The sequence below is a fragment of the Excalfactoria chinensis genome, chromosome 2 (assembly GCF_039878825.1).
Source record: "Excalfactoria chinensis isolate bCotChi1 chromosome 2, bCotChi1.hap2, whole genome shotgun sequence".
Taxonomy (NCBI): domain Eukaryota; kingdom Metazoa; phylum Chordata; class Aves; order Galliformes; family Phasianidae; genus Excalfactoria; species Excalfactoria chinensis.
The window spans coordinates 50,621,569-50,632,947 of NC_092826.1; the positions used below are offsets into that span (position 1 = coordinate 50,621,569).

General features: G+C 40.3%; 1 protein-coding gene across 2 annotated transcripts; it reads left to right on the forward strand.

Moving 5' to 3' along the window:
- Positions 1-977: 977 nt before the first annotated feature.
- MC5R (melanocortin 5 receptor) lies at positions 978-5,420 on the forward strand. 2 transcript variants are annotated; one of them, XM_072328603.1, is made up of 2 exons: positions 978-1,178; positions 2,014-5,420. In XM_072328603.1, exons 1-2 carry the CDS (start codon positions 1,090-1,092, stop codon positions 3,071-3,073), a joined length of 1,149 nt encoding a protein of 382 aa, XP_072184704.1. In that variant the 5' UTR covers positions 978-1,089; the 3' UTR covers positions 3,074-5,420. The 2 variants fall into 2 exon arrangements, with proteins under 2 accessions (XP_072184704.1, XP_072184705.1); XM_072328604.1 differs by having other exon boundaries at positions 1,068-1,186.
- Positions 5,421-11,379: the final 5,959 nt, after the last annotated feature.

Genomic DNA, 11,379 nt, shown 5'->3' on the forward strand with positions numbered 1-11,379 from the left:
GGTGCAGGGACTATTCATACATAAGAACCTTTCACACAGTGGTTCAGGTCTTTGAGGGTTTCTGAAGTGAAGCTTGCAGTAAGAACAAAGGGAGCTTCTGTGAAGTATAACAATCAGAAACTCAGATTTAGCTGTATTCTATCAATAACATCTATCTGAGTAGACAGTGAAAATGACATACGGTACAGTCCTGTCATTTGTGCTTTCTAGTGGTGATTCTTTAAGAAAAAAATTAATAATGCTGTATGTTAAAAATAAGCACTTGGAGTTATTGTATACCACAGAAAAGTCCCAATCCTCTGATTTGTGGAAAGGTGGCAATATGGAGAAACAAAGAGTTTCATCTCTGGCTCCCAGCACAGTGTTCTGTATGCTCCTCCTTAAATGCATGGAAATCTCTACTCCAGACAAAGGGAGACAAGATGTAATCATTTATTTCTTCTATGTTGTTTTTCACATAAGTGGCTTTGCTTATCTCTTCTATTAGTGGTGTGATAGGCTTGATGGTATGTTCTCTTATGTTGTGTGATGGTGTGCTTCCTGTTCTCACAAACCTGTAACTGTGGATGAAAGATAAATGTTTTTAAGAATGATAAAATGAGCCTCCCACTGTAATAATGATTTTCAGCTCTTACCACTTCTGGAACATGAGGTTATTGGTAGCCAGTGTTTGCAAATGCAGAGAAAACAGAAAAACCAACCCATAGGGGATGTACTTAGCAAGGAGCATTCCTAATGTGTTTTCTCCTTTAACGTAGTTTTCAATAAAGGTATAGCAAGAGCAAGACTTTTAAAAGCTCATGATGAATTTTAGATCTGAATCACTGTCCAGATGAAGACAGGCATAGACCACTAGATGGTGGTAAAGACCGGAGCCTTTGCTAACTGTATCAGTGAAAAGCGAAGTTCAGAGGGGCAAAGGGGAGGAGGAGCCACAGTTTGAGTACTGAAGTCATTATTGCTTGGAGGCTATAAAAGGGCAGTTGCACAATAAGTAATTTATGCGTGGTCAGCCTCGACTCTATGGATTTACTCATTCATTTTCCTCTATAATGTCATCCATCCCCACCAAGGAGTCCCCAGCCCCAGATGTCGGGTGAGGAGGGGCTGAAACTTCTGCTCTCTGGAGGAAAGGTTGCAGGAGATGAAGAGGAAGAACAGCTGAAGGAGCAGCTCGGGTAAATAGGTACAGTTAATTCTTGATTGAAAATGAAAGGTTATGTTTACAAACTGAAAATGGTTTTGCCTGAGGAGCTTTGAATTTTACTTGCAACAAGTAATTGACAATCAGCTGTAAGAGTTCCATGTGTTAAGAATCTGACGGCTTACAGCTTGCTCTGAATATTCTCATTACCAAAAGAAAAAAAAAGTACTCATAGTCTCGAATAGAAAACGTAGTGCCGTGCCAGAATTCCCTGCTACCGATTCTGTAATCTCATGGTATCCCCAGATGTATGCATTTGCCTTGGTTAGTGGTTTAATACTATGCTCTTAAAATGAGCTTGTTAGCATTGCACAGACAGATTGTTTATAACACATATTGTGCAAACTTAAGAAGCACAAAGTTCAGAAAGCATGTAAATTTTTCAGTGAAAATGTTCAGTTTTTATTCGTGGCTGTGCTTCTGTATAGTGTATTCCAGCGATGTGGTTCTATGCAAGGTTGTACTTTTCTCCTGCATTTCTGGGCTCTGAGAGCTGAAACTCTGCAAACTGTCTATTTGTGTTCGGCAGAATTTCCAGGACACTGTGATTGCTTCTGGGATGAATAGGACTGAATAGGATAAACTGAAGTACAAAAGAAGAGTGTATGATCTCTTCATTTGTCTGTGGTTTTAATTTCACAGTATGGATGAACAGAAAAACTCTGAGCCAAGTGGAATTCAATTTAGAATGAGTAGAGGAATATTGTGTAGAAGAGGCAGGATGTGTACAAGCCAAATTAAATAGAAATTGTAGATATTTGTTTTGTCAACTTCTGCCTGTTTTTGTCATGCTGTATTTTTTTTGGCAGGGTCTTTTGCCTTTTGGAAAATGCATTTACCACACTCCTTGGCAAGTCCCTCAGAGAGAACAGAAAGTGTTTACTTCCAGACATGAACACATCCTCGCAACTGTATGTTTCTGAACTAAACCTGAGTGCCTTTGGCAGCAACTTTACTGTGCCTACTGTCAAGAGCAAGTCATCACCATGTGAGCAAGTGGTCATTGCAGCTGAGGTGTTTCTAACCCTGGGCATTGTAAGCCTCCTTGAAAATATCTTAGTGATATGTGCAATAGTTAAGAACAAGAACTTGCATTCACCCATGTATTTTTTTGTTTGCAGTTTAGCAGTGGCTGACATGCTGGTTAGCGTGTCTAATGCTTGGGAGACCATAACAATATACTTAATAAACAATAGGCACATAATTATGGAAGATGCTTTCGTCCGTCACATAGACAATGTCTTTGATTCACTGATCTGCATATCTGTGGTGGCTTCCATGTGCAGTTTGCTGGCAATAGCAGTAGACAGATATATCACTATCTTCTATGCCCTGCGTTACCACAACATCATGACAGTGAAAAGATCGGGGCTTATCATTGCATGCATTTGGACCTTTTGCACAGGCTGTGGCATTATCTTTATTCTTTATTATGAATCAACTTATGTTATAATTTGTCTCATCACTATGTTTTTTACCATGCTGTTCCTCATGGTTTCACTGTACATCCATATGTTTCTCCTGGCTCGTACTCACGTGAAGAAAATAGCTGCTTTGCCTGGGTACAACTCTGTCCATCAAAGAACCAGCATGAAGGGAGCCATCACTCTGACTATGCTTCTCGGCATCTTTATTGTTTGCTGGGCTCCATTCTTCCTCCATCTCATCCTGATGATCTCCTGCCCTCAAAACCTCTACTGCGTTTGCTTCATGTCTCACTTCAACATGTACCTCATTCTCATTATGTGCAACTCCGTGATCGATCCCCTGATCTATGCCTTTCGTAGCCAGGAAATGAGGAAGACTTTCAAAGAGATAATTTGTTGCTATAGCATGAGAATGGTCTGTGGGTTATCCAACAAATATTAGGAAAACAAAACAAGGGAAGAGAATTGAAATGCAGCATCTTGCATCACTGTTTTACTCTGCTGAGAGGCTTATGGAACTTCTTTCTCCAGTCGGCTGTCAAGATCTTTGTGGCAATCAGAGACTGTTATTTTCTTTCCCTCCATGCACGACCCTCGCACTGATGGTAGGAGCTACTCTGTGCATCTACACTGAGGGGAGAACGAATATCTTGCATCTCATTTACCCTACTGAAGAGTCTGGATCTTACAAGAGGACCGCACAGGGAAAGCCTTATTTCCCTTTTCTGCCAAATGCGACAAGTGTGACTGGCTATGTAAATAAGCCCATCAGCATCCTAATACGTATTTCCCTTGATATTCACTGTAGATACAGCATGGCTCATTTTGATGCCTAGAATTATTTTTTTTTTCTGCTTTCTTCCAAAGTGATAAGGTCAGAAAAGTAGCTCCAATTATCAGGGTTCACATACCTCGCTCAACAAAGTTATGATCAATATGTATGCACAGATCAGCTGTCTTGTATTCTGGTTGTGACTGTTACTGTCAAAAAATGTGTGGTATCTAAGCAGAAAGCATTGTGACAAATTTCCTAGGTTGGACACAGTAGGTTGTCATCTCCAACTGTATGTGTTCTTATAATGGTGTTTGTGGGGAGATTTTAAGTCTGAGTACAAAGACTGAGCTAATTTTAGTTCGTTTTCCTCATTCCTAGGGCTAGGGAAGTAAAGGTCATGTGGCCTCTAGCTCGTGCTGTAATGTTTTGTTGGGAAGGAAAGATCGGCTGAGTGACTGCGTTTATACAGGAGCTAGAAAAGTGTTTTAGCTAGCAGCAGCATTTATTGGAGGAAGCCATGCTGTAGATTGCATTTTTCAAGCTGTGAGAGACAAAACGGGTTTGACAATCAGGAGGGACAGCAGGCATTGGCAAAACAGGGATCTCAAACTCAGGCACTTGCAGCTATAATATGGAGTACTAGCTTTGCTCCCCAAACTGTTTTTATCTTTGCTGAAAGGGTTCTGAGGTGAAACCCTCATGCATTTTATGTGAGCAATTTGCACCTACTCGTGCTCTTATAAGCATGCTGTTCTGCAACAGCTGTAGAATGTGCAAAATATTGAATTTGTCACAGCTAAGAAAGTGCAACTGTGGCATTGATTTCCTGATGCCAGTGGATACGTACAAGCTAGGTAAATATTTCAAGCAGTGGTACCCTACTGACTAGATGTCAGAAAATAATTTGGAAAAATGAATCCTTCCAAAAAGCCTAAAGAATAATGCTTGTTATACTTGGTCTAGAGGTAGTCTGATGATGTTGTTGTCAATAGAAAGGTTATAATTGACTTAATGAACCTTAGATTGTCCTTCTAATGTGGAAGGTTCTCGTTGGGTGTTATGAGCATTTTTTATTTTTATTTTTTTTACTGTAAAAGTGGTCAAACATGGCAACAGGTGCACAGTATTTTCGTACTTGGGGATATTCAGAACATAATTGGATGCAGCTCTGAGCAACCTGTTCTACATTTAAAGCTGACCCTAACCTTGAAGCTGGCCATGCTCTGAATGATTTGGAATAGAAGACCTTCACAGGTCCATTCCAATCTGAGCTATTTTGTGATTCTATGAAACCTCTTGTATATTATGATGAAATGTTTATCTTTTTCCCCCTCCCAGCTTAAGCTCTGTGTAAGAACTGTAAAATATTCTCCATACACATTTAAAAGGATAACATGCTTTGAATCTTCATTTGCTTTGGAGGTTTCCAGCAAGATAAGTACCACCTGAGTTATACGTTCTATCTATCTGTTGCAGCTTGAAATCTATACTGCCTCCAGCTTGCACGTTCTTCTCCCAGGCATGAGTGGGAATGCTATTCTCAGTGGAAGCACCTTACAATATTGACTGTCAATATAATGGCTACAGTAGTGCATTTGGTGCTGGACTCTTCCTTCAGTTTTATATAAAAATGGGATTTCAGAGGCACATTTGTGGTTGGTAGTGAGAATCTTGCCTTGTTTCAGTCCACCTCTTAGCCCTATCCATAAATGAGTTTTGGGAATGGGCTTCTGCTACAATGAATGTAAATACCAAAAATGACACAGCTCAATTGCATAGCAAAAGGCACCAGCTGACATTGTAAATAAATCACTAAATCTTCACTGCAAATAAAACAGTTTTGTATATAACTGTATATCAATGAATAGGAAGCCAACACTGTAACGGCTTTGGGTATTTTCTTCAACTGTACATTACTTTATATATATATATATTTTGGTGTGTGTGTGCATTGCAATTTTATTTGATGTAAAAGCACAAACATATGAAAAAACTATTAAACTGGATCGTTGGAAAACCCAGTATTTTTGGTTATTTGTTTTAATGTGTGCTACGCTTATCACTGATCTACACCTTGTAGATTATTTACAGAAGGAATATTATGTTCTAGGCTTTCAGTTCTCAATAGAAACAAATGCCTTGCTAAAAACATTCTGAATGAGTTTCAGGCTTGCACACGTGGTTATACTCGCAGCTATATTCCTGTTGGTGTGAGATTCACATCCCCATTGTAGGCTTTACAGGTGAGAACTAAGTCAGCTTAAGGGGGAAATGAAAGCATTTTCAAGAACAGACCAGACCAGTCCATGGAAAAAAAAAGTTTATATTTATGCCGTAGGATTGCATATCGAACACATGTAAGCACATAACATATTTTACTCTGTTTCTTTCTCCTGCTTTACTAGAGAAATGAAAGGAACATTTAGCATACTTTCCCTTCTTGGAAAGCATTCTGACAGATTGGGACAGACAAGCACAGTCAAAGCATAAAATTTGCTGTCAAAGGACAGCCGTGCAAAAATTAGCTGCTAGGCAGTTGTTGCATCATGTCCCTGCAGCTAATGGTACTGCTCTTGCATATACTGCTAGACATTTAGGGTTGGTGTCAGTCATTGAAAAGAAGTAAGCTTAAATCACATTATTTCTATTCCAGAGCTTCAAAACCGACTTTATTTTCCCACTGCTGCTTTGGTGACCAATGCTGCTTTCAACTTATGTGTCAGGATTTTTATTTTTAGTAACGAATGACTCCAAATCTGTTTTAGATGGATTCAACTTCTATAAACTCACAGAAGATGATGAAATTACAGATGCATTTTAAGCAGTTTAGTAGGAGCTGGCAGAATATTAGAAATAAAACAGAACAAAAAAGCCCCACCATCATTTCTAGCTGCACCAGAACTTCATCTCATGAAGCTTAATACTAGTTTCTTTGTTCCATAATAATACAGCGTGGGGGGTGATGGTGCACAAATGACTCTGTCTCCAGATTTACGACACCAAATAGGGAGGGAGTGTTAATCTGCTAGAGGAGAGAAAGGCACTACAGAGGGATCTGGATAGACTGAATTGATGGTCATAGTAAACTGCATGAGTTTCAGTAGGGCCAAGAGTTGGTCCTGTATTTTGGTCACAACAATCCCAGGCAACTCTACAGGACTGGGGAGGAGGAGCTGGAAAACTGCCTGAAGGAAAGGAACCTTGGTGTGCTGATGGACAGTCAGCTGAATATGAGCCAGCAGTGTGCCCAGGTGGCCAAGAAGGCCAATGGCATCCTGGCTTGTATAAGGAATGGTGTGGTGAGCAGGACGAAGAAAGTCATCCTACCCCTGTACTCAGCATTGGTGAGGCCTCACCTCGAGTACTGTGTTCAGTTTTGGGCACCTCAGTACTGAAAGGTCATTGAGGCGCTGGAGCAGGTCCAGAAAAGGGCAACAAGGCTTGTGAAGGGCTTGTAGAATGTGTTCTACAAGGAGAGACTGAAGGAACTGGGGCTGTTTAGCCTGAGGAAGAGGAGGCTGAAGATCTTATTGCTCTCTTCAAATATCTGAAAGGTACTTCCAGCAAGAGTGAGGTTGGTCTCTTCTCACTGGTGACAGGTGACAGGACGAGGGGAAATGGCCTCAAGTTGTGCCATGGTATGTTTAGTTTGGATATCAGGAAATTATTCTTTACAGAAATTGTTGTCAAGCACTGGAATAGGCTTTCAAGGGAGGTGGTTGAATCACCATTCCTGGTTGTGTTTAAAAACAATTTGGATGTGGTGCTCAGGGACATGATTTAGTGGAGGGTTGTTAGTAAGGGTAATATGGTTAGGTTGTTGTCAGACTTGATGATCATTAAGTTATTTTCCAACTTGAGCAATTCTAAGATTCTGTGATTCTATGATTATACTGAGGTGATTCTGATGTTTGCTTGCTTCAGTAGACTGAAGCAGATGGCTGGCTTTTCCCAAAGATGGAATTGACACAATAATCACATACCCCTTCATGTTCCTACATCAGCATTAGGGAAACCTAATGCTCACCCAAGGCCATATTAAGGTATGTGGAAAGGTTAGTTTTCCGAGGGCTTTAACATCTCCCGTAACATGATGCTGTCTTAGCTGAGTGGTGTAAAGAGGTCCTTCTGCTTAGGATCTCAAAACCTGGGCCAGCCCAACTTCCCAAATGTGCACAAGTCTGTCAGCAAGGGCTCTAACTACTGAGTGCTGCCGCCTCTGTTTCTGGGCTGAGTGCAAGGATTATTTTCAGCTCTGTGATGCATCCACCTGTGCTATTTGTTCAAGGAGTGTTCATTTCCATTTTGGGCCTGGATTGTACATTCTTGCTTCTAATGCTTTTTCTGTTAGAATCATCTGAGTCTCTGAGTGGCTTTCTGGAGACTTTGGTTGCATTCTTCAGGAATCCTGTGCAAAAGAACGAAGAAGAAATTTCCTACACATAGAAACTTTAAGAAGACAAATATCATTTATGAATCTTTGGGAAAACAGCCAACCCCGTCCCACAGTTGAGTCTCTATAACCTCAAAGGATTCTGCTTTATTTCCAGAACCTTGGTTGGGATTCTCCTGCTCTCTTTCAGTAAATCCTTCTTTTCCTGCTGGTCAGCTTTAAGAACAGACCAGATCATGGTGGTCACTGCTGTGTACAGGGTTTCCAATGGACAATCCCAGTCTTCATTCACACTGGTCTGCATGCACAGTGTCCTTCTTGTCAGGCAAGGTGGATGAATAATATGTGAGAGTTGGGATGTGAAAATGAGGATCAGGGACAGAGAGTCATGCAGACAGGGACTGAAGAGCCTGCACAAGTTTCTTTGCTAGGTTATCCAGAATCCTGAAATGTAAATTTCTGCCAGGTTATTGCAACCCTGCCCATGGCAAGGTGGTTTGAGCTCAATGATCTTTAAGGACCCTTCCAACCTAAGCCATTCTATGATTCTGTGATCTCAAGGTGGAGCACAAGCCTTATGAAGAGTGGCTGAGGGAACTGAGATTATTCAGTCTGGAGAAGAGGAGGCTCAGGTGAGACCTTATCACCCTCTACAACTACCTGAAGAGAGGCTGCAGTGAGGTGGAGGTTTTCCTTTTCTCTCATGTAACTGTGTTATGACTAGTGGGAACTGTCTCAAATTGTGCCAGGAGAGATTTAGGATGGATGTTAGGAAAAGGAACTTCTCAAAAAGAGTAGTCAAGCCCTGGGATGGACTACCCAGGGAGGTGGTGGAGTCACTGTCCCTGGAGGTGTTCAAGAAAAATTTAGATGCTGTTCTGAGGGACATGGCTTCATGGGAAATAGGTGGATGGCTGGACTGGATGATCTTAGAGGTCTTTTCCAATCTTGATGATTCTATGAAATACTTTTCTCCTTACCTATTCTTATCATTTCCAGCATCCTTAGCTATGAGCATCTTGGATCCAGCTGCTTCTTCAAGCAGAATGGAAAAGGAGAATTGTGTCTGTTCTGACATAATGCCTACATAGGTATAAGGCCTTCCTGCTAAATATAGAGTAAAATAAAAAATAATATCAAGAAATGAAGTATATGTAAGCATGTATAATATTTATTTTTCTCCCCAACCTTTCTGCTCTCTCTCATTCAGTTATTTTATACACTGTTTTCCAATTTGCATCTTGTCTCTTGAGTATTTCCTCCAGCTGTGAACAAACAAGCAGAATTCTACATCTGAAGTCAAAAAATGTATGTGCCTTTTGCATGCTGGGATTTTGAAAATTATGGTGAACCAATGTGACAGAAAAGAGTTCCAATAGTGCCTGTCACACCAAAGACTTGATGAAATTTAAATTCTTATGGTCCTAAGAATACCTGTAAAGCAGTTTCTTTTTTAGCTCGTCGTCTGAAAACCCCTAAGAACATGAAACTGAGCTGGGCCTCCGTCAAATCAAAAAGGAGTTGTTTTGGGGAATTTGAAGGCTGGACATGAGCGTAATAATCCTGTGGAATACCCTCAAAGCTTCCAGCGAGCTCCACTTTAGAGATTTCTTGGGCAGGTTATATTTACAGCTTTGTGACTGGTAGGTTTCCATCAGTGCTTCTTATATGAATATATCTCACAATTTTGGATCTCTTTATACTCATCTGCAACATCTTGTGAGAGTAAATTTTATGCTTTAGATACGCTGCCTGAAAAAGTGTTTTTTTTTTTTTTTTTTTTTTTTTTTTTTTTTTTTTTCTCTTTCAAAACATCTGCTTGGGAATTTTCAGTTCCTCTGAGTTCTTATGTTGCAAGGAAGATAAATAACTGGTACCCATGTACTTTCCCTATGCCATTCATTATTCTACTCTCATATATACACCTTCAAAATCTTTCTTTTCCAGCCAAATCTACCTAATTTCTCACTATTTAGTATTTCTTTATTATTTAGTATCTTCTTGTCATTATGTTGCTCTCCCAGATCTGCTGCATTCTTTGGACTTGCAGAGGACCGGGTGATCATATGATAATTAAGATATAGGTGAACAATAGTTTTCTGAACTGCCAAATGATGCAGCATGCTTTGTTCTCTATTTTGTTTTTAACAGTATTTAAAAATATACTTTCATTTAGTGAAGCATGCCTCATAATTCAGAAAACAGCAAGATCTGTAATGAATTAACTCTCTGGATCCAAGTACGTGCCTTGGCTGTGTCCCAGCTTTGTAGCAGAACTCATCTGAGTCCCATAGCTTCCACCTGCTCACTTCTAATAGGGAAGAAGCCCAGCCACAGAGTCAGCCATGGTCTGGGTCAAGATCAGAGACCTCCTGTCCAGGTGCAAACTTAGACTGGATACCCATCACTTCTTTGCATGGGGTTGTATGAATGTCATTTGCACAGCCACCACCTAATGGGAATTTGTCACTCGTCTCCTTTCAATTAGGCAAGTTTTACCGCGGATTAAAGAATGACGAGAATTAGACCTATCAGCTTTTTATGGGGGTTCCAAATGATTTTCAAAGGCATCTAGTGAGCTGCTTTGATGACCTGCTGCATGAATGCCTTAGCTAGCAGCAACAGAATAAGACAAAAGCATACAAAAAAGTGGATTATTTTTTCTCTCCGATTTGCCACATTTGGCAGGGAATAGTTACTTTTGGCAAGCAATAAATGTTGTTGCATGTAAGCTGGCTTTTTCACTGGCATTTATGTCTTGCACAGAAAATCAGTGCCTACTTCGCCCATCCTGAAATGGTGACCCTTGGACTACCTGCTATCTTTGAATTATGCTTTAATTTATGCTTTGCTCTGAGCTGTTGTGAGGAAAGCTTTGTGTGGGTCTAAATAAGAACCCAAATACCTGAATTTCTATACAGTTCATAGTGAGCACACTATTATTTCTGCTTCACAGGCTCATTGTGTCATTTAAAGTTAATGGAATGAGTCCAGGATATTTTACCTTTTGAAGGGAAATGTAACTATTTCCCAAAATTTTTCCCCAGAGGGCATGAAGAGCTCTGACTTTGGCAAAGAGACATTTCCTGTTCTCTGCTTATACAGTGGTAGAAAAGTGGTGCAGCTTGAGGATTCAAGAGTTTTTAATCTATGTTCAAGTTCACCTTACAGAGGATGAGGATGAACTGCATTTTCTGCTGTGCTAAAGAATGTCTTGGAAGAACTACAGCCAATTTCAATCTTAGAGGAAGAAAGTCAGCAAGCACTGGAAACCAGACTGAAACTCTCTGTACGAGATTAGGTGTAACAGGGTCCATTCTACTGAAGTCTCTTGTAAGATATTTTCTTGTTGCTGAGATATGTATCAGGAATGCCATATGTGGCAGCTCTCTAGTTCCTTCTTCCTTAGGAAAAAAACCAATATTTTAACCATTGGTAGAAAACCTTTGTCTGAAAAAGTACATTTATTTCTATGTGATGGCTGGATTTGCTTGCATGGATTCATGGGCTTGGGTCCAAACTTCTGCCATTAAATGTACTGCTGCTTAATTTGCTCATTATTAAGGACCAGGCTATCTCC

Excerpts from the sequence above, each read along its gene's own strand:
- MC5R (XM_072328603.1), top strand. The coding sequence starts at position 1,090 with ATGTCGGGTGAGGAGGGGCTGAAACTTCTGCTCTCTGGAGGAAAGGTT. Across the intron at positions 1,179-2,013 it reads CAGCTGAAGGAGCAGCTCGG|GGTCTTTTGCCTTTTGGAAA; the intron begins GTAAATAGGTAC and ends TTTTTTTGGCAG.